At 40.5% G+C, this 22,897-nt stretch overlaps 1 protein-coding gene across 4 annotated transcripts in view; it reads left to right on the forward strand.

Annotated features, from left to right (window-relative positions):
* Positions 1-689: 689 nt before the first annotated feature.
* ints13 (integrator complex subunit 13) overlaps positions 690-22,897 on the forward strand; it is a gene marked incomplete at its 3' end in the record, with an annotated part of 48,003 nt that continues 25,795 nt past the window's right edge. For 3 of the 4 annotated variants that reach the window (XR_014620526.1, XM_084330117.1, XM_084330119.1), the window contains exons 1-7: positions 690-1,169; positions 2,596-2,854; positions 9,072-9,146; positions 16,420-16,622; positions 17,555-17,635; positions 18,244-18,334; positions 21,268-21,396. Coding sequence is in view for 3 of the 4 variants with exons in the window: in XM_084330117.1 (XP_084186243.1) it covers positions 2,630-2,854; positions 9,072-9,146; positions 16,420-16,622; positions 17,555-17,635; positions 18,244-18,334; positions 21,268-21,396 (804 nt within the window). Of the gene's footprint in view, positions 1,170-2,235; positions 2,383-2,595; positions 2,855-9,071; positions 9,147-16,419; positions 16,623-17,554; positions 17,636-18,243; positions 18,335-21,267; positions 21,397-22,897 lie in introns of all 4 variants that reach the window. The other variant, XM_084330118.1, reaches the window with a different exon arrangement.

Raw genomic sequence — 22,897 nt, forward strand, 5'->3', positions numbered from 1 at the left:
AGTCCTATCTTCCCACTCCTCGTTAGGGGATATGACCCTCCTCTCCGCCTTGATGGTCATAAGGGACCTCAGGGGGTACATCTATCAGTGGCTATGTGCCCTGCTCCGCCTTTAGTTCCCAAAGGCAGAGCGAGACGCGAATGCCAGTAATGAAATATAACAAAGGTTATCCTATAAACCTAGTTATATGGATACTGGCTGAGCGTCTCGCTTTCAAGCCCTGAGGACCCTTGGCTGTTTTCTCATGTGAAATTCAGACTCGGAAGGAGGAAGTATGGGCCCCACCCCGGGATTTATGGGACCGGAGGTGGGCGTGGCGGTGGTAGATGTAAAGGTGCAAGAGAAAGTTTTTTCAGCAAGTACAATAGGTACTATGAGCAACGGATGAGTTCCCAAAGGCAGAGCGATAGGCTCAGCCAGTATTCATATAACTAGGGTTATAGGATAACCTTCGTTATTTGGATAATAATATCAAATACAAATAAAAGGGACACCTTTCCGCAGAACATCGTGTGAATAGCCTACTATGATATTTCACCTTTTATTATTATTTTACATTTAATTTCAGTGAATTTGAAGAGAGGTAGCTAGGCCAAATATATTATTATAATAATATCGGTGCCAAACTAGGATCTCTTGAACTGTCTGGCTCGAGTAGCTGCCGGACCAACATATGTGACGGACCGGACACAGTTCTGCTAATAATAACAAATCTGCAGCTTGCTTGCTCCTGCGACGTTAGACAAGATGACTTAGTACCTAGTCGTACATATAGAAAATATACAGCGTGGAGCTAGAGACGAATGAATTATGTTTTGTATTCCTTGGAGATAGAAGTCAAACCGTAAACGGGTGATTATTCCGGGCCATTAGCATGTGAGCCAACCAGCTAACGCGCTAGTCAATGGCACGCTCCTTTCACTAGTTACTATCGTCACCGATCTGGGAGCCACGTTATTAATATAATAACTTACTGTGCGACTGACTCGGTCTCTCGTCGAGTAGCTAAGATAGTTTGACAGCGGACCAAGGGGAGTGTATTTAATTTAGGTACATTAGCTAAAGATGAAGGGTAATTGAGTGTAACGTTATCTGTCAAACTGCACGGAGCCCGGGCCTGGTTCACATTATCTCCTGTCAGGAAACGTTCCTCTGAGAGTTTTCATCAGGTAACGTTTTTAACGTTATGGATACAAGTGATGATAACCCTTTATGAAATAGCTCACAAGAAACCGTTTCCAAGTATAATTTTATTCAGATCCAAGCAGTGAGAACACAACTTGTTTAACCAATTAAAACGCCCAGATGAGCTTTATGATGAATTGAAAATGGGGGACCCTGATGTAAACAAGACGAAAGTCTTTCTCTGGTCTGCATCCCCTTAACAATTGTATGTATTGAGCTGTACTGTACCCATTCTGCAATCTGTTAATAAAGTTTTCAATCAATCAATCAACTAACGCTAGATACGGTTCATAATTACGTTTTTAGATGTATTTAAAAAAAAAATTATCTCATGCAGTATGGCACAAAGCCATAAACACAGCTCATTGGCCACGTTATTTGACTACAATCACCCGATGTTTGCCTACCAACATGTCTGCGATGATTATGATGTAATCAGTGGTGGGACGTTTTGAAGATTTGATTATGTACTTGAAAGCCATCCAACTTCAAGAGGATGTAATCAGATCAGCATAACTGGACCACATACCACTTTAACATAACCTTTAGAGGTCAAATGGATTGATGATTGAATGCTCCCAAGCACTGGAATCCAATTTTCAATGGAGGACTTTTACCAGAGTACTATTTTATCTGGGGTATTTCATAAGAAAAGGAACTGTACTTCTTCCACCGGTGGATGTAATGGAGCATGCCAGTTAATTAAACTAATGATTACTAGCTATATCTATGTATCTGTCTACCTATTGTTGTTATATGAAAAGAGGGCCTGTACACAAAGAAAATCTAATCTAATTGAAATGACTAGCCATAATGTATAATATAATATTTGAATGGTAATTTGGAAGTGACAGATTACTGCCAGCAGATTTTGAACTGTACATAAGCCTCTCTAGCCACAGTAGGCACCGACCAGCACACAGCAGCAGCTACATGTCTGTTCTTCTGAAGAATGACATGTTTATGTACTTGGTTGGTACAATGTGTGATTAGAAATTATGTGAACTCAGTTTAAGTGTTGTACATTTTTCGGTCACATGGTATTTTCAGCCCTCGTCATCATGTCCCCTGCCCAAAGAATGTGGGAACCCAACATGATGAGAGGAATCTTAAATCCGTTATTGGGAATAAGAATGTTCAGGAGTGCTGGTGGCTCACTGTGATGGGACGCATACCATATGAGCGCAACGTCCTAAGGTTTGAATTTGGCCTAGGACCTTTGTTGCTTCTCCATCCCCAATTTACTGCCACTCACTGTCCTGTCCAATAAAGCAGAAAAAAAAAAAAAAATATATATATATATATATCTTAAAATAATGTTCTACTGCAGCTTCTTACACCAAATAAGAATGTTCTACTGCTGCTTCTTACACCAACCTAACTGGCTCTATTCTCCCCCCCTGCCTACAGATTGCACAAATACTCCACACACTAGACATCCAACATGAGGATGTTTGCTGTGTCCCACAAGACGGCCTTCGTGGTCGATCACTGCCCCTACATGGCAGAGTCCAGCCGTCAGCAGGTGGAGTGTGACGTTCTGACTAAGAGTCGTGCCCAGGGTGTGATTCCCCTGGCGCCCGTGTCCAAGTCCCTCTGGACCTGTGCGGTGGAATGCTCCATGGAGTACTGCCGGATCCTCTACGATGTTTACCCCCTAGACAAACTGGTCAGCTTCTCCCTCTGTTACCTTGATGCACACTCGGTACAAACGTTATGTGGACATACTGTATGTGTTTGGGTCCATGTTACCACAACTCGGGTTAGTTAGCCAGAATTTCAGCGTGTCCGTCCGTATCAAATAGTAATCATTTATGTTACATTACCTCCACTTGTCTGCACTGCAACAGCCATCTCTCTCTCCACTCATTAAACGGAAAATCTCTTTAGTAAAAGGTATTTTTGTGCAGCCAGTATGGCTTGGGTATTTGGGTTCATGTAGCACAACAGCTAGCCGCAAATTAAGCGCGTCAGTCCATATCAATAGTTTATGAACGTTATGTGAAGTAGGCAACATGTTGTTGACATAATTTGGAAACATACAAACACAGAACATTGTTTTTATCTTTTAGAATCGATGATGCTATGGTATAGGGGTGGGACGATACATCGATCCAGATCGATACATCGATGTAATTATCAACGATCGAATCGGATCGATGCAATGTAATAAGATCGATTCATATCGATACTCTTATTTTGAAAATCCTGTGGCGAGTCTCATATCCGCCCAAGAACAACAGCAGTAGCTCCGTGTGTGTAAACGTTACAGCATAGCATTCTCCCTTTCTGTGTGTGTGTGTGCGCGCGTCTTTGGAAAGACCAGATGAGGTCAGAGGAGTTTGATGTTTAAATGTTATTTAAACATAAACAATATAATACATAATAAATGTAGGCCTATACATGATCATGCAACATCAACAAATTGTTGTAGGAACGGTTTGGGAGAGGGAGGTAGGGAGGGGTTTTAGGTTGTGAGTTTTGAGTTCCAAAAAATGGAGCTTAAAGTTTAAAGCTCAATATATCAAAATGTGGCACTTTACAGTGAACAGGAGGTCTATTTGTATTAAAAACAATAGATTGATTTTCCTTTAAATTTCTGGAAGAGCTCAAAAATACAAATGTCAAATGATATTTTCGTTACCGTTTTTTAGTTGATCTAAATGTTACTGATTGTGTTAAATGGGCATATGATATCATCTCATATCGATTGCAGGCACCTGAATCTAATCTAATCGTATTGTATCGTGAGAGACTTTGTGATATCGGCAAATATCGTATCGTTGTCCAAAGAATCGATATCGTATCGTATCATGATGAAACTGGTGATTCCCACCCCTACTATGGTAGCTGTATTGCAACGCGACAAGTGTTCCAGTCCTCATTTGTTTCCTGGTTCACGCACACACACACATACACACCTTGCAAATCCAGCTGCATCGCAAGGTAAACACACACATGCCTAAAAGGATTTCAGAACAAGACTTTTTTTTGCGCTAGTTTTCTGTTTCAGTGGCAAAAACTACCACTTTTAGTGGACGTACGTACTACAAATAAGAATAATAGGGAAAAGGACATTATGACCACTTGAAACCACGTTAAGTAAAAGATAAAAACCTCATAGTTACAGTAAATCTTGTACTGCTCCTAAAGCACTCATTATTATTATAAGAAACGAATATACCGTCATTTACCGTTACGGTCCAAAATTCTAAATATACCGTGATATTAATTTTACTTAAAAGTTTTCTGAACATTTCAAAAGGTTTACATTCTTTTAATATGTAATATATTTACTTATTTGTAATACATACACATGTTACATTTTCAATACAATACATACATATATTATAACAGTGTTCTAAATTCTCCTACAGTCAGAAACCTTTGCTTTTGTCATGAAAAGGACGGGTGTAGTTAATGTAGATCTATTCTGGAATCGGTGTGGCAGTATGGTAGCCTAATGTTTACAGAAGGAGGCTTATGACTGGAAGGTTGCCAGTTCGAATCCCTGAATAAGATAGAAAATTGGGCAGGGGAAGTGAATGGGGCCCTGTTTCCACCTGGCATTAACATCCAATCTCATATTCATATTTGACCAATCAGCACCAGCCCAAGCTACTGTAGCACCTTTACCTGAGAGCAACCACCGCTGTGGTTCGTTGTTGTAGTCATTGTGAGTGATTCAGAGTGGCTCTGTTTCAGGTCAACTACATTGTGACTGAGTGATTCAGAGTGGCTCTGTTTCAGGTCAACTACATTGTGAATTTGTGAGTGATTCAGAGTGGCTCTGTTTCAGGTCAACGGCATTAAATACCACTGCTACGCAGACGACATACAACTACTCTGCTCTTTTAAACCCGACAACTTGGAGAAACTCAGCCTTCTCCAGGAGTGCCTGCTCGGCATTGAGAGCTGGATGGGGAGTAACTTCCTCCAGTTAAATGCAAAAAAAACGGAGGTGCTGATCGTAGCAGCTGAAAAGACTGCAGCTAGAGTGGCCACTCACTTGGGGTCCCTTAAAGACAACATACGTCCCCACCTGAGAAACCTGGGTGTTGTCTTCGACCAGGCCATGAACCTAGACAAACATGTCAAAACACTCACACGCACCTGCTTCTCAGAATCTCAGAATCATTGCAAAACTACGCACCATCATATCTCACTCTGAACTAGAACTGTCCGTGCATGCTTTTATTTCCTCTAGGCTTGACTACTGCAACTCACTTTTCACCTGTCTCACCAAATCATCCACAGACAAACTACAAACGGTCCAAAATGCTGCAGCCAGGCTACTCACAAGGTCAAAAAAATCATGTCACATCACTCCCATTCTGGTATCCCTGCACTGGCTCCCGGTACACTATAGAATTCACTTCAAAGTCCTCACTTTCACTTTCAGAGCACTTCACGGTCAGGCCCCTATCTACATCACTGAACTCATCCATCCCTACACCAACACCCGCTCACTCAGATCTGCCGATCAGCACCTCCTGGTGGTCCCCAGGTCCAGGCTGAAAACAAGGGGTGATTGAGCCTTCGAGGTGACAGCACCAAGGCTCTGGAACGCTCTCCCCCTGGACCTGCGAACTGCCCCCTCTGAAAACTCTTTTAAAAAACAACTAAAAACACATTTGTTCAGACAGGCCTTTGGGCATACATAGGCACTTCTTCTTGTCCTCACTGTTCTATAGTTTTGTTTTAATTAGTGACTCATGATTTTATCCAAATTCTTTTATTCTACTTTTTCTATCTGGTTTCACTGTTTTTTAACTGCTGTTTGTTGTTGTTGTCATTTATTTCTGATTTTGTTTTATTGTGTTTTTATATTAAGCTGTAGTGTAAAGCACCCTGTGCATTCGTGCTGTGAAGGGTGCTATATAAATAAAGGTCATTCATTCATTCAACTACATTGTGAGTGATTCAGAGTGTAGAGCCATATGGAATCCGCAATCGCGGACGGAATCGCGGAATTGAGCAATAAAAATGGAATCAACTATATAAAAAAAAAAAAATTTAAAAAGTTTGTACAGCACTTTGTTCAACTTTGTCAGTGCTGTAAAGTTTAAACCTTTTTAAATCTTAGACAAACAAAACACTTTGCTTTCATGAAATATTGTAAGCCGTCATTTGAGGGTTTATAAAAGCAGCACAATAAACACAAATCTGTCAGTGCCGAGTCCGACCTCATCTTAAATAACAAACAGCATTGCTTGTTGTAGTTAACAAAGAGAGGCAGAGTTGATTTAGCAAAAATATAAATAATTTTTTTTTTTTTTAATCGAATTTTATGCCCATCGAACGAAGCTTCGAAGTATTTAAGACAGCCCTATTAAATGGACTGTTATATCTTATTAAATTGTGGACATTTATTCATTCCCACTTATTAGACACTATTTCTGATGGTAAAATGAGCGTACAAAGCAAAATACAGAATTCTGAAATATTAAAACGGAAAAAACGGAATTTGGAAAAAAATTAAATGGAATTTGGAAAAAAATAAAACGGATTTCATATGGCTCTATCAGAGTGGCTCTGTTTCAGGTCAACTACATTGTGAGTAGGGATGTCCGATAATCGGCCTACCGATATTATCGGCCGATATTGGCATTAAAATGTGATATCGGAAAATATCGGTATCGGTTTTCAAAAAAATATTATTTTTTTTACATTTCTATAACCTTTATTTACCCAGACAAGCAAGTAAGAACAAATTCTGATTTTATTTATTGTCAAAAGTATGCATAATGTTGTGTTAATTCCACAACAAGAGATATGTAATGTTAATTACCTGAAATTATTCCGTTTTTTGGGGGGGGGAAACCCTTGGTTGATATCGGTATTGGAAATTAAGAGTTGGACAATATCGGTATATCGGTATCGGTAAAAAAGCCAATATCGAGCATCCCTAATTGTGAGTGATTCAGAGTTGCTCTGTTTCAGATCAACTACATTGTGAGTGATTCAGAGTGGCTCTGTTTCAGGTCAACTACATTGTGAGTGATTCAGAGTTGCTCTGTTTCAGGTCAACTACATTGTGAGTGATTCAGAGTTGCTCTGTTTCAGGTCAACTACATTGTGAGTGATTCAGAGTGGCTCTGTTTTAGGTCAACTACATTGTGAGTGATTCAGAGTTGCTCTGTTTCAGGTCAACTACATTGTGAGTGATTCAGAGTGGCTCTGTTTCAGGTCAACTACATTGTGAGTGATTCAGAGTGGCTCTGTTTCAGGTCAACTACATTGTGAGTGATTCAGAGTTGCTCTGTTTCAGGCAGGGAACAAACTTAACTTTTTGACTTACCAGCCATTTGGCTGGTAGATTTTAAAAACTACCAGCCATCCAGATCTTTTACAAGCCAAAAATTATAAATAGCTTTTTAGTATATCGCCATGTGTTATTATTACTATATAATACTCTCGTATGCTATTTTCAATTAATATCATAAACAACATAAGGAATATTAGCCTAATTTTGAGTGGACTGAAGGAATGAGTCGGCGTTAATAGTTTTAAATGCAAATAATTTATTGCGAATTTATTTACAATATGGAAGCAAAAGAATTAAAGAACATATTAAAACAACTTCAAACAAGATAAACAAATCCATACTTGCCACCTACAAGGCAACAAGGGATGTTAGCGGAGTCTGTAATGCATCCAGCCTTGTATGGAATAATAATATAATAATATATAATATCATGTAAACAATTCCACTGGGTAGGCTTTACAACCATAATTAGCTGAAAGTGAAAGCCGACACACCTATATGAACATGCTGGACTAACGTTATAAAAAAACACAATAAACTTACTCGCACATCCAAGTCCCTGTATGGTCTTGATTTTTTCGCTATAGCGTGGGCGTTACGGAATAGTATCCGCATTTTAGCCAGAGTCGACTCTGACAGCTTGGTCAACAGTCGGAGCAGCCAGGAGCGGAGTAGACTGTGACAGCGTGACGTCTCGTGGCTTTTGATGGCTTCCAGTTTCATCACCGACGTCCCGATGACAAATTAATTTCGTTTTCTTTTATCCGTTGCTTTGGCACGACATGGTATACAAAACTTTACCCCCCCCCCCCTCAAATTTAAGCCATTCTCGCGGTTTCCCGGAATCAGATGTGTACCATTTCTGGTTAAATTTCCTAACTACACCGACGCTAGTAGCAGGTGCAGTGTTATCGGTGGTGCTTGTGGTAGCAACTGACTCGTCAACGTTAATGTTGTCGCCTGTTTTTCTTAATTTTGAGGGGGGACCCGGGGGAGCTACTCCGGGAATATGCCTCCACATATTTGGTCAAATCAAATGCAAAATTAAATATCAGAGCACAATCAAAAACGCGATTGCAGGGTTTTTTTGTAGTAGGCTAAAGAACGGATGAAGACAGATCTCATGTGCGTCTCATGTTACAAACTTGATCTCGTGAGCAGAGCGCATCTCACACACACACACAGTTTCACTTTCGTTTCAACTCACCACGCCCGCATCCAATAGGGTCCAGCTGCAGCCCCGGAGATTGTTCCAGATTGGGCAACTTCCACCCGCTCCCACGACATTTCTCTCGCTCAGCTGGAGGCTACACCCTGCATCATATTAATGCCGACTCATGCAGTGGATTTAGTTGGCCGCCAGATGGCGCCCAGGCCTTAATTTATGACGGCCAAACATTATATCTACAAGCCTGTGGCGGTGGGCGTGTGACTATTTTGTACCCTGGTTTCAGGTCAACTACATTGTGAGTGATTCAGTGTTGCTCTGTTTCAGGTCAACTACATTGTCAGTGATTCAGTGTTGCTCTGTTTCAGGTCAACTAAATTGTGAGTGATTCAGAGTTGCTCTGTTTCAGGTCAACTACATTGTAAGTGATTCAGAGTTGCTGTGTTTCAGGTCAACTACATTGTGAGTGATTCAGAGTTCCACATCTTGAACAGCTGGAGGCAGGAGGACCAGAGCACCCATGAGGTAACACGGCATCAAAACTCATTCAGTCAATAAAACAACTAGTATGGAATAGGTCTGACCCGAATGCTTTGAGGCTTCAAAGCTTCAATCACTGCCATGGTCATCGATGTAAAATTTCACTATTCCCATGTTTGTTCTTTGTTTTTGGTGGTGTTTTTTGTCTTACAACTCAAGAAATGTGCCTAGGTCAGCATTCATTTCGATTTTTTTTTTGTATTTTATTTTTTTATTATTTTTTAAACAAACACATAAACAAACATGACAACACACGATAAGATATACAAGCATTAGTTGACAGTGCACATCCAATGAAATCACCATTTAGTTAATTGTCTTATACAGGATATACCCCTAATACCTGTTATCTAAAAACCTATACACATATGCTCTAGCTCGTACCTCCCCCCTCCCGGACCCCCCATTGGATAATCCAACCATTATAACTTGTTCCTAACCATACACTACCATTATATGCTAGCTTTTATTCTCTCCACCACTTCTAACCACATTGTCATTTTGGATTCATTGAGACCCGAAATTCTTGCTGTAGATATTTCTTGATAAATCACATCGAGATATGTAAGAATCCAGACCTTCCGGCAAATTTTTTCCGGTTGAAACCATCGTGATGCTATCAGCTTTTTAGCCACTGTGATACCAGATAAAACCAATCTCTTTCGCTGTGGATGTTCTGCATACTCAAAAACATCATTCAGCAGTAATACAGAGGGGTGTACAGGTATATTCAGAATTAAGAGATTTGATAATTGCTGGGTCACTTCTTTCCAGAATATCTTAACTGGTGGGCAGTCCCAGTACATGTGCATAAATGTCCCCTCGTCCCCATTTGTACATAAGGAGCATTTGGAGTCTTGTTTAAGACCCATTCTGTTCAGTCTTATAGGAGTCAAGTATGTCCTATGGATATAGTTAAGATTGATTTGTTGATGGTCCGGGTTCCTTGATGCAAGTCGAACATTTGCCCAGGCTTCTTGCCACTCAAAATCTATTTCCAGGTCTGGTATATCCCTCCTCCAAATAGAGTCTAGGTGGAGGGTTTCATACGAGGCCGTTAGTAATTGATGATAAAAATCTGATACAAAACCTCTCGATGTCTCTCTTTCATAGAAAAAATTGTGGTATCTGTGGTGTGCAATTGGTATCGTTAATGGAACACTGTGAGCCTTCAAGCATGCCAATAACTGCGTAAAAATAATATGTGGACTTGGTGAGATTAAATTCTTTGCGTATTTCATCGAAACTACAAATACCCTGTTTGTTGAAAACGTCTCCTAGTGAGTGTATGCCTTGCTTTTCCCATCTAGGGAATCTTATAGGTTGTTTTCCAATCAAGAGTGCATTGTTATTGAATAAGGGAGTATGATTATGCCATTTATGTGTGATAGAATCTTTTTTTTGTGTTTCACGCCATATCCGGATCAGGCCATGTGAGCGGATCGGAGCGTGAGCGGCGCGGGGCGCGGAGCGGGCGGTTTTGACGTGAGCGAGGAGTGGGTTTTAAAATGGGTCGGCGCGACGTCCGGAGCGAGAGTTCTCCTCCGCTCCAATCCACTCCAGGTCGCTCACAGTGGTTTAACACTGTTGATGTAATATACATGCAGTACAATGCCAAAGCAACAGATGGCGATGTACAAACATGAAGGCCATTTTCAACCAATGAGAAGGGTGAACCTGTGATATCCGGTTCAGGCTTTGTCACTGTAGAGACGCCCACACTCACTCCTGTTAGAAAAAGTATCGACGCCATTGTTGTTGACGTTAGCTTACATGCTAACGTTAATGGCAGCGACCATAGCATTGTGGCTCGGCTAGCCTATCATCGCTTAACAGAGCTAGTGAATGGATAAACAACGTTATTTAACATTGCAGAATGGGTACAATTACAATGCGGCTCAATACAAACAATTGTTAAGGGGCCCAGGGGGTGTAGACTGTTGTAGTTTGAGCTAATTTACACCATGCTCCAAAAAAAAAAAAAAAAATCTGCCGAGCGATCTGGCGCGGGGAGCGATTCAAGGTGAGCGGGGAGCGAGCGGAGAGCGACTTGGGGGCGGGGTCAACATGATCGATTAGCGGAGCGGACCAAGCTTTAAAGAGCGGATTTCTCGGCCGCGCCGATCCGCTCACGTGGCCTGATCCGGATCGCATGAGTGATTATGGGGCCAAATTTCCGTTCGCATTGCTTAATTGATCATTTGGTGTATACTATGTCCTTCAGCCTATATGGAGCTACTATATTTTCTTCTAAATTTCTCCAGGATACTGATGCTTGGGGATCAAACCATGTTGTTAGTGGTCTTAAAGTGTATGCCTTAAAATAGTGGTAGAAATCTGGAAATGCCATACCACCGTCTGCTTTGTTTCTCTGTGCAGTGGATCTTTTTATACGTGGTGGTTTGTTATTCCAAATAAATTTGTATGTGGAGGAGTGTAATTCTTTCCAGTAACCCTTTGGAGGGGGTAACGGTAGCATTGAGCTGAAGAAGTTGATTCTAGGTAGGACGTCCATCTTAACTATTGATATCCGTGCCTGTACTGAGTTTTTAAGTTTTGACCACCTGACAAGGTCGTATTTGATTTTGTTTTGGATTTTTATGTAATTGTGCTTCACCGTTTGGCTTATGGTAGGAAATATTTCAACTCCCAAACATCTAAAGTGTTTTACCATCGGTATCTCTTCTGGGAGGGTTATATTTATTTTTGCAGGGGCGTTAAGTGGGAGGAAGGCCGACTTCGGCCAATTTATCCTAAATCCCGATAAATCTCCAAAGTCTTCAATCAACTTGAGAAGATGAGGCAATGCGGTGTTGGGGTTTTGCATGAACAGTATTACGTCGTCCGCATATAAACTAATTTTGTGTTGTGTGCCCTTGATTACGATTGGTTCTATGGATTGGGATTGTCTTATATATTGTGCTAAAGGCTCTAATGATAGATAGAATAGTCCGGGACTAAGAGGGCAACCCTGTCTGGAAGAACGTGATACCGGAAAGATTTCGGAGGTGGTTGTGCCTGTTGTAATCATGGCCGATGGGTCTTTGTATAATACTTTAATCATATCAATGAATCCTTTTCCTAACCCCATCCTTTCTAATACTGCCCATAGATACAACCATTCCAACCTGTCAAAAGCTTTCATTGCATCCAGGGACAGCATCGCCTTAGGTGTGTTGTCTTCCTTGTTAGCATCTAGTACGTGTAGTAATCGTCTTATGTTATCAGTGATCAAGCGGCCTCTTATGAAGCCAGTTTGGTCCGGATGAATTAAAGACGTCATATGCTTTTGTAGTCTGATGGCTAATACCTTAGAGTACAGTTTGATATCGGTTCCGAGGAGGCTTAAAGGTCTGTAACTACCGCACTCGGTGGGGTCTTTGTCTTTTTTAAGGAGGACTGTTATGAGTGCAATATTGTCATTCTTATGGAAGTTCCCCTCCTTGACTGAGTATAAAATCATATTTAGTAATAAGGGACCAATTATGTCCCAACAGGAGAAGTACATTTCTGGTGGGATACCGTCTCTTCCAGGAGCCCTACCACTTTGCATTTCAGATATGGCCTCCCTAAGTTCATCTAGTGTGATCGGTGTTTCTAACTGTTTAGCGTCATCCTCTGAAAGTTTAGGAAGGTTAATTTGATTAAAGGGGAACTATTTTACTATTTCTTTCACTATTTGGGCACTTTTACACAATTCCTCTGAGTCTATGGAACACCTCTGTAATATATATATTTTTTTTATTCATTTTGTATTTCTAATCAAGTCCTCAAAAACAGCATTTTTCTACCTCAAGATCTCGAGCTGTTTTGAGCCTGGGCTCCTAAACCACTGTGTGTGGCCGTGTTCGCCTGAACATTAAAATGCAGCGGTGACTATATGACATCACATATAGGCACATTTTCAAACGACTCAGTTCAGTGAGGGTGAATATTGTGAGAGGAGAATTGGAAGAATGCGCCAATATGAGAATTTTGAGACATAGATCATATTAATATAAGTTCACATAGCTAGGAAACAATGCTAAACACTCAAAAAGGCCATTTATAAGATAGTTCCCATTTAAGATATGTCCATTTTGTTTTGATCGAAGGTCGTTTCTGATTTGTATAAGTTGGAGTAGAATTCTTTGAATGTCGTGTTTATTTCTTTGGGTTCTGTAACAAGTCCTTGTTGTGTTCTAATGGTAGTTATATCTGCAAATTTTGCGTTGACTCTTAATCACATAGGTGACTTGGTTTGGAACCTTGGGAGTACTGCTGTTGTCTTGTGCTACGTATTTGCATTTCAGATTGTTGTCTGTATATGGCGTTAATCTCTTTTTTTAGTATATTGACTTGATTTTCCAGTCGAACCGAGTTGTTGTATTGTAAAGAATTAAATAACGTTGAGTAAAGCGTTTCCAGTTCAGCCAGTTTTGAGCATCGATTCTTGCGTATTTGGGAGGAAAAGCTATCAGTGAAATCCTTGATCATTCCCTTTTCCGACATCCATAATATTCTGGGGTCCTGCACCGAATTCGCATTCATCCGTAGGAATACCGTAAGAGCTTCTTTGATTTGTGTAATGAATTCCTTGTTATTAAGCAGCATCGTGTTAAATCGCCATCTTGGGGCTCGGGATGATAGTATACCAAATGTTCCTTTTAGGAGTAAATAACAGTGATCTGATAATGCATTGGGTATCATTTCCACATCGTAGTTATCAAATAGTCTCGGGGATGTAAAAACGTAATCTATTCTGGATAATGTGTTATGTCTCGCAGATCGACAAGAGTTCTTCCGGGTTGTGGGGTTGAGTGATCGCCATAAGTCATTTACACCTGTAATCTTCGACCAATCCTTTAATGCATTAGATGCAATTTTTTGTTCGTTGGAAAAGGAGGGGTTTGATTTGTCCATCCTTGGATTCCAAATGGCATTAAAATCCTCACCAATTATAAATGAGTATTCGGGAAGGTCTAACATTACTCTGGTAAGTGTAGTGAAGAAACTAACTTCGTATAAATTTGGGGCGTATACCGCTACCAACGCTATTTTCCTGTTCTTGTGTAAAATCTTAGCTATAGTTATCCGACCATCTGCATCAGACCATACTCCCTTCAATTCAATATTCAACTTCCGTCTAACGACTATGGCTACTCCCCGAGTTCTCGTTCCAAAGGAAGAGTGACTAATGTTATGATATGTGTTGTCCGCTAACGTATCTATGTCTTTCTCTAAAATGTGCGTTTCGCTTAGCAGAGCCACGTCCACCTGTTCTTTTTTCATCAGTGTGAGCACGCTTTTGCGTTTGTGTTGATTATTTATTCCACCAGTGTTCCAGATCATTATATTCAAACTAGCCATAATCTATACATGTTGTTGTGTAGTTGTTGGTAATGCTTCTGGAGTGCGAAGCTACAATAGATGTACATCCAATTATTGAGGTCCCGTTGAGAGCCGAGCTTAAAAACATACATATATACAAATAAAAATCCCCTATTCCCCCCTCCCACCGAGAGTCGTACAGGACTGTGTTCCATGAACACAACCTTCGCGTATAACTCCCTCCCTTAAACCACCGGATATCCCAGAATGATCCAATTATCCTTAACATTCCTATGTATACCATAGGATCTAACATTCTAAATTCTACCATAAGTAGAATGTCAACTGTGGCTTGGCCACTCTCCCGTTAAATAAAAATTAAAATAAGATAAAACTAAAAATAAAGACCAAAAATAAGCTTCAATTATCATACCATAATCACTTACATTTTATAAGAACTTGTGTAATTTATAATAACCCAAGAATAATATAGAGGTATTGAACTAAAAAGAGAACCTCAATAAGAATAATATAGAGGTATTGAACTAAAAAGAGAACCTCAATAAATCAGATACAAGAGAAGGAAAAAAAAAGAAAAAGAAGAGAACATTAACTTAGATCTTGAAAGAGCTTTGCTATGCTTAAACACCTAGAGTTTAAATTGGAGAAGTAGTGGAAATATTTCCAATTAATAAAAAGCAGTTTTTAAATACGTATATGCAGCATTTCCCCTGGCCAGGGGTGGGCGATGATCCGTTATGAAGAATGTTATTCCAAGATGGGCCCACCGGTCCTCAGCCAGCCGCGGCTGTGATGGTTCTGTGGTTCTGCAGCTAGATGCTATTGGTTATTCCCCCGAAGGTCTTCTGGCTGTATGTCTGGCCACGTATTGCTGTTATTCCAGAATGTTCCATATATCAAAGAATGTTTTAAATGTTCTAGATTATTCCAATATGTCGCTTTTACCGTGTTAGAACGTTCCAGTATGTTCCGGAATGTTGTTAGAATTCCATACTCTTAAAATAAGGACCGCTTCAACGTCAGTGTTCATCTTCTCTGTATCGTTCCAATTTTAAATCCAATATGTCCGCAGTAATAAAAGTCCAACGGGGAAACCATTCAATAACTCTGAGCTCGTAGGTCTCTCTGTCCCAAATCAGCGGTTCATTAAAGTTTATACGATATGGTGTCCATGCCTAACAGAGATTAAAAGGCCGTTTATACACTATCCTGCATTTTGTGCTGCCATGTATTTGACTGCATCTTCAGGCGAGTTGAGGAAAACCCTTTCTCCTTGTTTATCGACGATGCGAAGTCTTGCAGGGTATTATTAATATGGGTTTGTATTTCTCCAGATAGAGTTGGGACATCACCGTCTTGTACTTGGCCCGCAAGATCACCACATCCCGACAATAATCTTCAAAGAAGTGTATTGACATATCCTTGTGTTTCAGATTGCCTTTCATCCTGCGAGTCTCACGAATTATCATTTCTTTTATTCTGACTTGACGCAGGACTCATTTAGAATTTATTATACATTTTCTTTATTTAATATTTATTTAACCAGGAAACGTCTCTTAAAAGTCTCTTTTACAAGAGTGTCCTGGCCAAGCATTCTTTTTATGCTCCATGTCTGGGGTCACAGAAAAGGTGGCTCTCTATTTTCAGTGCTCACTAATCAAAAAGGTTGAGAACGACTGGTCTATTGTAACAGTGGGGGGGGGGGCGGGTCTCCACATGGTACACCACTCCCTGTTTGGGTTCTAGTTCTGTTTCCAGGTGGAGCACAACAAGCAGGTTTCAATGGGCCTGCGTCTCAACGTGGACGCCGGGCTTAAAAGCTGCCGGGAAGCCTCTCGCATAGACGTAAACATTACTGAAGAGTTTGACTCGTCTCATGAGCATGTGGTTCACCTCCTGCTTGCGGTTCCCTCTTCCTGTGTTGCAGCTCATGTCTGCGCTGGCAGTCGTCGGGCCTCCGAACCCCCGCGAGGACCCAGAGTGCTGCAGCATCCTGCACGGCCTGGTGGCTGCCGTGGAGTCTCTGTGTAAGATCACTGAGCTGCAGCACGAGAAGCGCACCGCCCTCATGGACACGGCTGAGCGGGTGGCCAACAGAGGTCGCATCATATGCCTGACCAACGCCAAGAGGTAAACACTGGCAAAAAATACCTTTCCTCCATTTTGGCACCTAGTTGTCATCTATTTACTACGATGTGTGACACGGAATTCACAAAAAAGAAAAAATCTTTCTAGAAAAGGTTTGCGAGTTGCATCAATCTGCACTTGCAGCCTGATCTAGCTTAAAATATATAAATAAAGTACTAATCAACCACAGGAAAAAGGGTATGTTATGTTGTAGCTATAAGTAATATATTTACATATTGTATAAAAAAAATTATTTACAAAATAAGTACATTTATTCATTACAAAAAATGTAACTTTTTATGTTTTCAGAAAACGTTTTAAGTAAGTTCCCCTGCTGGGGATGGAACCCTAACCTTAACCCTAACTTTATGTAGCCCTAAGAAAATGTTAAAAACGAATTCCTAGTTCCAAATCATTCCCTCCCCTCGTTGCCTTGTCTGTATTGACACCTCCGGTGTCATCCCTGACGTACAACAAGTAAACCCTTCTGGTTCTCTGAAGGGAACAAGGAAACACCACCAGTGGAAATGGAATGGCCCCTACATTTACAATATTACGTTTTTATTTGTACAACCTGATCACCTTCAAATGCTAAATAAAGAAACAGGCTACTCATTAATATACAATATACTGTTGTACAATAGAATTGGATTGATGGATACACTTCATGCTGGAAGCTTGCATTTTATACCCTTCATGGAAGGGAGAAAAAACAAGGGACCAAGGGAATGTAAACTCTCCGTTCCTTCACAGAAGTTGGAACTGAATCCCGATTTGTTTTGTAGCCATTTCTCATCCTGGCATTCTGGGGATTCCCAGAGACAACGGCAAGAGAATACCTGGACCTGGACCTGGACCTGGATCTGGATCTGAATGCAGCCTAGGAGACTGTCCACAGAGAGTAACTCTTCTTCTGTGGTGTTTTGTTATTGCAGTGACACTCACGTGCGCATGCTGGAGGAGATGGTCCAGGAGACCATCCAGGAGCAGAACAAGCTGGCAGCAGGGTCAGACAGGTCAGTACTATTGGATACAAGGGGAGAATAAGGTGTGTGTGTGTGTGTGTGTGTGAATGGCTGCATTTATATAGTGCTTTTATTCAAAGCGCTTTACAATTTGTTCCTCACATTACTCATTCACTCACATATTCACACACCAATGGCGGAGGCAACCGTGCAAGGTGCCAACCTGCACATCGGGTGCAATTAGGGGTTAAGTGTCTTGCTCAAGGACACTTCGACACGCTGCCCGGGAGGTGAGTGAGTGAACTCATTTATCTGACACATTAGATCATATATATAAATACATTATATCATATCTGAACACATTATATAATATATATAAATACATATGATATAAATACATATGATATAAACACATATATAAACACATTAGATCATATATATATATAAACACGCTAAATATATATACGTAAACACATTATATCATATATATAAGCACGTTAAATATATATAAACACATTATATCATACATATAAACACGTTATATATATATATATAAACACATATCATATTAACACACTTTTAACTCCGTATCTCGAGGTGTGTGTGTGAGAGAGAGAGAGTGTGAGAGAGAGAGAGTGACCTCTCCTTCTGTGTTCCAGGCTGATGGCCATCCAGCAGTGTGAGTTGGTTCTAGTCCACATCTTCCCTCAGGGAGAAGACACACTGGTCTCTGACAGACCAAAGAAAGAGGTAGGTGATAAACATGCTCCCTGATGGACGCCACGCACCACTCGGAGAAAGAACCCTCACATGTGTCACGTCACCTGGATGCAAAATCTGCAGAATGGTCAGTTGACTTTGAAAACGTCTTGTGAGCTTTTGCAGCCAAATGTGGTTTAAATTCAGCTTCAGACCTTTTAGCAATACTAGAATGTCACCCTTATTTGTGTGTGAGAACTCAATTTGAACTAGGGATGCACTGAATATTCGGCCGAAAATGGTTAAAAAGGCACTTTCGGCTTTCGGCCACCGTCGCCATTACTATATGCCTGTCGCGGTTAAAACCGTTTTAACTAACGTTAGCGTTAAGCTAGCTAACAATGCTTCCATTCCTCTTTGACCCGTCTCTTGTAAGCTACGTCATCCCCCGCTAAGAGTCACGGGAGATGTAGTAAATACAACAGTGCTTCTGAATGCACTTTGGTGTAGTTATCCTACAGAGAAAAGAAAATGCACTTGACTTTAATGCACATTTTGTTGTATGCAAAGAGAAAATGTTTAAATTGTACTCTTTTAGTAGTCAGTCTGGAATTAATGTATGCATTCAAAAGTGCTGAATACATTTTTTATGGGCCCATAATAGTGATTATTAACATTATTTAAGTTAAGTTTTGCCATAATCATGTCTTTTGCCATAATCAGGTAGCTGAAAAAATAAATAAAAATACATTTATATATATATTTATATATTAATCATTTTCGGCCTTTCGACATTCGGTTTTCGGCCAACTGTTTCCTATTTTCGGTATCGGTTTCGGCCAAGAATTTCCCATTCGGTGCATCCCTAATTTGAACACTTTATGGCTTATCATGGTCAAATCAGTGCCACGTTCATTGCCCCTGGAACAGCCCCAGATTTTACATCCAGGTGACATCACAGATTAAAGGGGTTCTAGCTTCAGGAGGGAGTGGTGCATGTTCACTGATATTGACTGAACTGTCTTGAGGCACAGGAAGAACTTATGTGACTTCTTAAAACGGGTGACTTTGAAAACATTCATTCAATCTTGATTTAAAGATTTAAACTGACCAATGAATACTATTAATGTATTGCGTTTTAAAAAGTGCATTGCAAAACATGTTTCTGGGGCACAGAAGCAAAAAGCAGATTGTCCTAATTCAGTGCAAACTCTAGTAGGAACCTTAACCCTTTCACTACCACTCTACCAAAGTGTTAACCATTTCACTGGGACAATACAGAAGGTTAACCCTTTCACTGCAACACTAAAGAAGGTTAACCCTTTCACAACCACACTACATAAGGTTAACCCACTAGTGTGGTAGTGAAAGGGTTAAGTGTAAGTCAGTCACCAGAGCGGGTATGATGAGGTCCAGAGTTCCAATCCAGCAATGAAGCCATGGGTGGGAGATCACCAATAATGGCCTTATACAGGAACGGATGCCAACGACAAAACGACTGAACATGTTGGAGCAAGCCACGCTTTACACTGCTGATTCTGTTGGCAGCATTCCATTATGATGACACAACTCCTGCGGAGTCTCCGTTGTGTTGGCAGCACTAGCATTCCATTATGGTGACATGGTGAATATTCGGCCGAAAATGGTTAAAAAGGCACTTTCGGCTTTCGGCCACCGTCGCCATTACTATATGCCTGTCGCGGTTAAAACCGTTTTAACTAACGTTAGCGTTAAGCTAGCTAACAATGCTTCCATTCCTCTTTGACCCGTCTCTTGTAAGCTACGTCATCCCCCGCTAAGAGTCACGGGAGATGTAGTAAATACAACAGTGCTTCTGAATGCACTTTGGTGTAGTTATCCTACAGAGAAAAGAAAATGCACTTGACTTTAATGCACATTTTGTTGTATGCAAAGAGAAAATGTTTAAATTGTACTCTTTTAGTAGTCAGTCTGGAATTAATGTATGCATTCAAAAGTGCTGAATACATTTTTTATGGGCCCATAATAGTGATTATTAACATTATTTAAGTTAAGTTTTGCCATAATCATGTCTTTTGCCATAATCAGGTAGCTGAAAAAATAAATAAAAATACATTTATATATATATTTATATATTAATCATTTTCGGCCTTTCGACATTCGGTTTTCGGCCAACTGTTTCCTATTTTCGGTATCGGTTTCGGCCAAGAATTTCCCATTCGGTGCATCCCTAATTTGAACACTTTATGGCTTATCATGGTCAAATCAGTGCCACGTTCATTGCCCCTGGAACAGCCCCAGATTTTACATCCAGGTGACATCACAGATTAAAGGGGTTCTAGCTTCAGGAGGGAGTGGTGCATGTTCACTGATATTGACTGAACTGTCTTGAGGCACAGGAAGAACTTATGTGACTTCTTAAAACGGGTGACTTTGAAAACATTCATTCAATCTTGATTTAAAGATTTAAACTGACCAATGAATACTATTAATGTATTGCGTTTTAAAAAGTGCATTGCAAAACATGTTTCTGGGGCACAGAAGCAAAAAGCAGATTGTCCTAATTCAGTGCAAACTCTAGTAGGAACCTTAACCCTTTCACTACCACTCTACCAAAGTGTTAACCATTTCACTGGGACAATACAGAAGGTTAACCCTTTCACTGCAACACTAAAGAAGGTTAACCCTTTCACAACCACACTACATAAGGTTAACCCACTAGTGTGGTAGTGAAAGGGTTAAGTGTAAGTCAGTCACCAGAGCGGGTATGATGAGGTCCAGAGTTCCAATCCAGCAATGAAGCCATGGGTGGGAGATCACCAATAATGGCCTTATACAGGAACGGATGCCAACGACAAAACGACTGAACATGTTGGAGCAAGCCACGCTTTACACTGCTGATTCTGTTGGCAGCATTCCATTATGATGACACAACTCCTGCGGAGTCTCCGTTGTGTTGGCAGCACTAGCATTCCATTATGGTGACATGACTTCCGTTGTTTCAGATCTGCCCTCTGCTCACTAGTGAGGTCCACAGTGTTCGCGCAGGAAGGCCACTGGCAACCAAACTCAACATTCTGGTTCAACAACACTTTGACCTGGCCTCCACCACTATAACTAATATCCCTATGAAGGTAAGCCATTCCTCAACCAAGACAAGTCATAATAACAGTATATATATTATATAGTATATATTACTACTCGGTACATATTCTACATTATCCCTGAACACCTTCCTTAATAACATCACTTACTGTTTTAGATTTGAATTATTTTTCCTTTTGTTTGCCCTTTTTTTTTTTTTTTTTTTTTTTTAAATGTGAAAGTTATTGTAATAAATCATTTAATTATATAGAATAGACCAAATCATCTCCTGGTTGTGCTAACAAAGACTATTCTAACTCTCTCTCTGCGCATATTATTGTTTACGTTCAGAAACTCACCACTTTTTGTAGATCCTTTCTGGTCCATAGTAGTCATGACACGAGGTCATTTCTGGTTCATAGTAGTCATGACACGAGGTCATTTCTGGTTCATAGTAGTCATGACACTAGAGGTCCTTTCTGGTTCATAGTAGTCATGACACTAGAGGTCCTTTCTGGTCCATAGTAGTCATGACACTAGAGGTCCTTTCTGGTCCATAGTAGTCATGACACTAGAGGTCCTTTCTGGTTCATAGTAGTCATGACACTAGAGGTCCTTTCTGGTCCATAGTAGTCATGACACTAGAGGTCCTTTCTGCTTCATAGTAGTCATGACACTAGAGGTCCTTTCTGGTCCATAGTAGTCATGACACTAGAGGTCATTTCTGGTTTAGTCATGACACTAGAGGTCCTTTCTGGTTCATAGTAGTCATAACACTAGATGTCCTTTCTGGTCCATAGTAGTCATGACACTAGAGGTCCTTTCTGGTCCATAGTCATGACACTAGAGGTCCTTTCTGGTCCATAGTAGTCATGACACTAGAGGTCATTTCTGGTTCATAGTAGTCATGACACTAGAGGTCATTTCTGGTCCATAGTAGTCATGACACTAGAGGTCCTTTCTGGTCCATAGTAGTCATGACACTAGAGGTCATTTCTGGTTCATAGTCATGGCACTAGAGGTCCTTTCTGGTCCATAGTAGTCATGACACTAAAGGTCCTTTCTGGTCCATAGTAGTCATGACACTAGAGGTCCTTTCTGGTTCATAGTAGTCATGACACTAGAGGTCATTTCTGGTTCATAGTAGTCATGTCACTAGAGGTCCTTTCTGGTCCATAGTAGTCATGACACTAAAGGTCCTTTCTGGTCCATTGTGTGCATCAATTACTTTGATAAGAGGCTACATCTTTGTTGGCGTAACCAGGACATAGATTTAAGCTATAGGGTTATCACCATATACCGGTATGGTCCTTAAAACATGTCTTCCACCATGTTTGATGTCATTATGTCCTCCAGGTCAACCCTGTAACATTTGGTAGTTAACACTGGTGTAGTGCTTTGTACTTATTATTAGCTGTAACATTTTATAGCTAACGCTAGGGTAGTGCTTTGTACTTATTATTAGCTGTACCATTTGATAGCTAACGCTAGTGTAGTGCTTTGTAGTTATTATTAGCTGTAACATTTGATAGCTAACGCTAGGGTAGTGCT

This window comes from Notolepis coatsorum (genome assembly GCF_963971535.1).
Source record: "Notolepis coatsorum genome assembly, chromosome: 15".
Lineage (NCBI taxonomy): Eukaryota > Metazoa > Chordata > Actinopteri > Aulopiformes > Paralepididae > Notolepis > Notolepis coatsorum.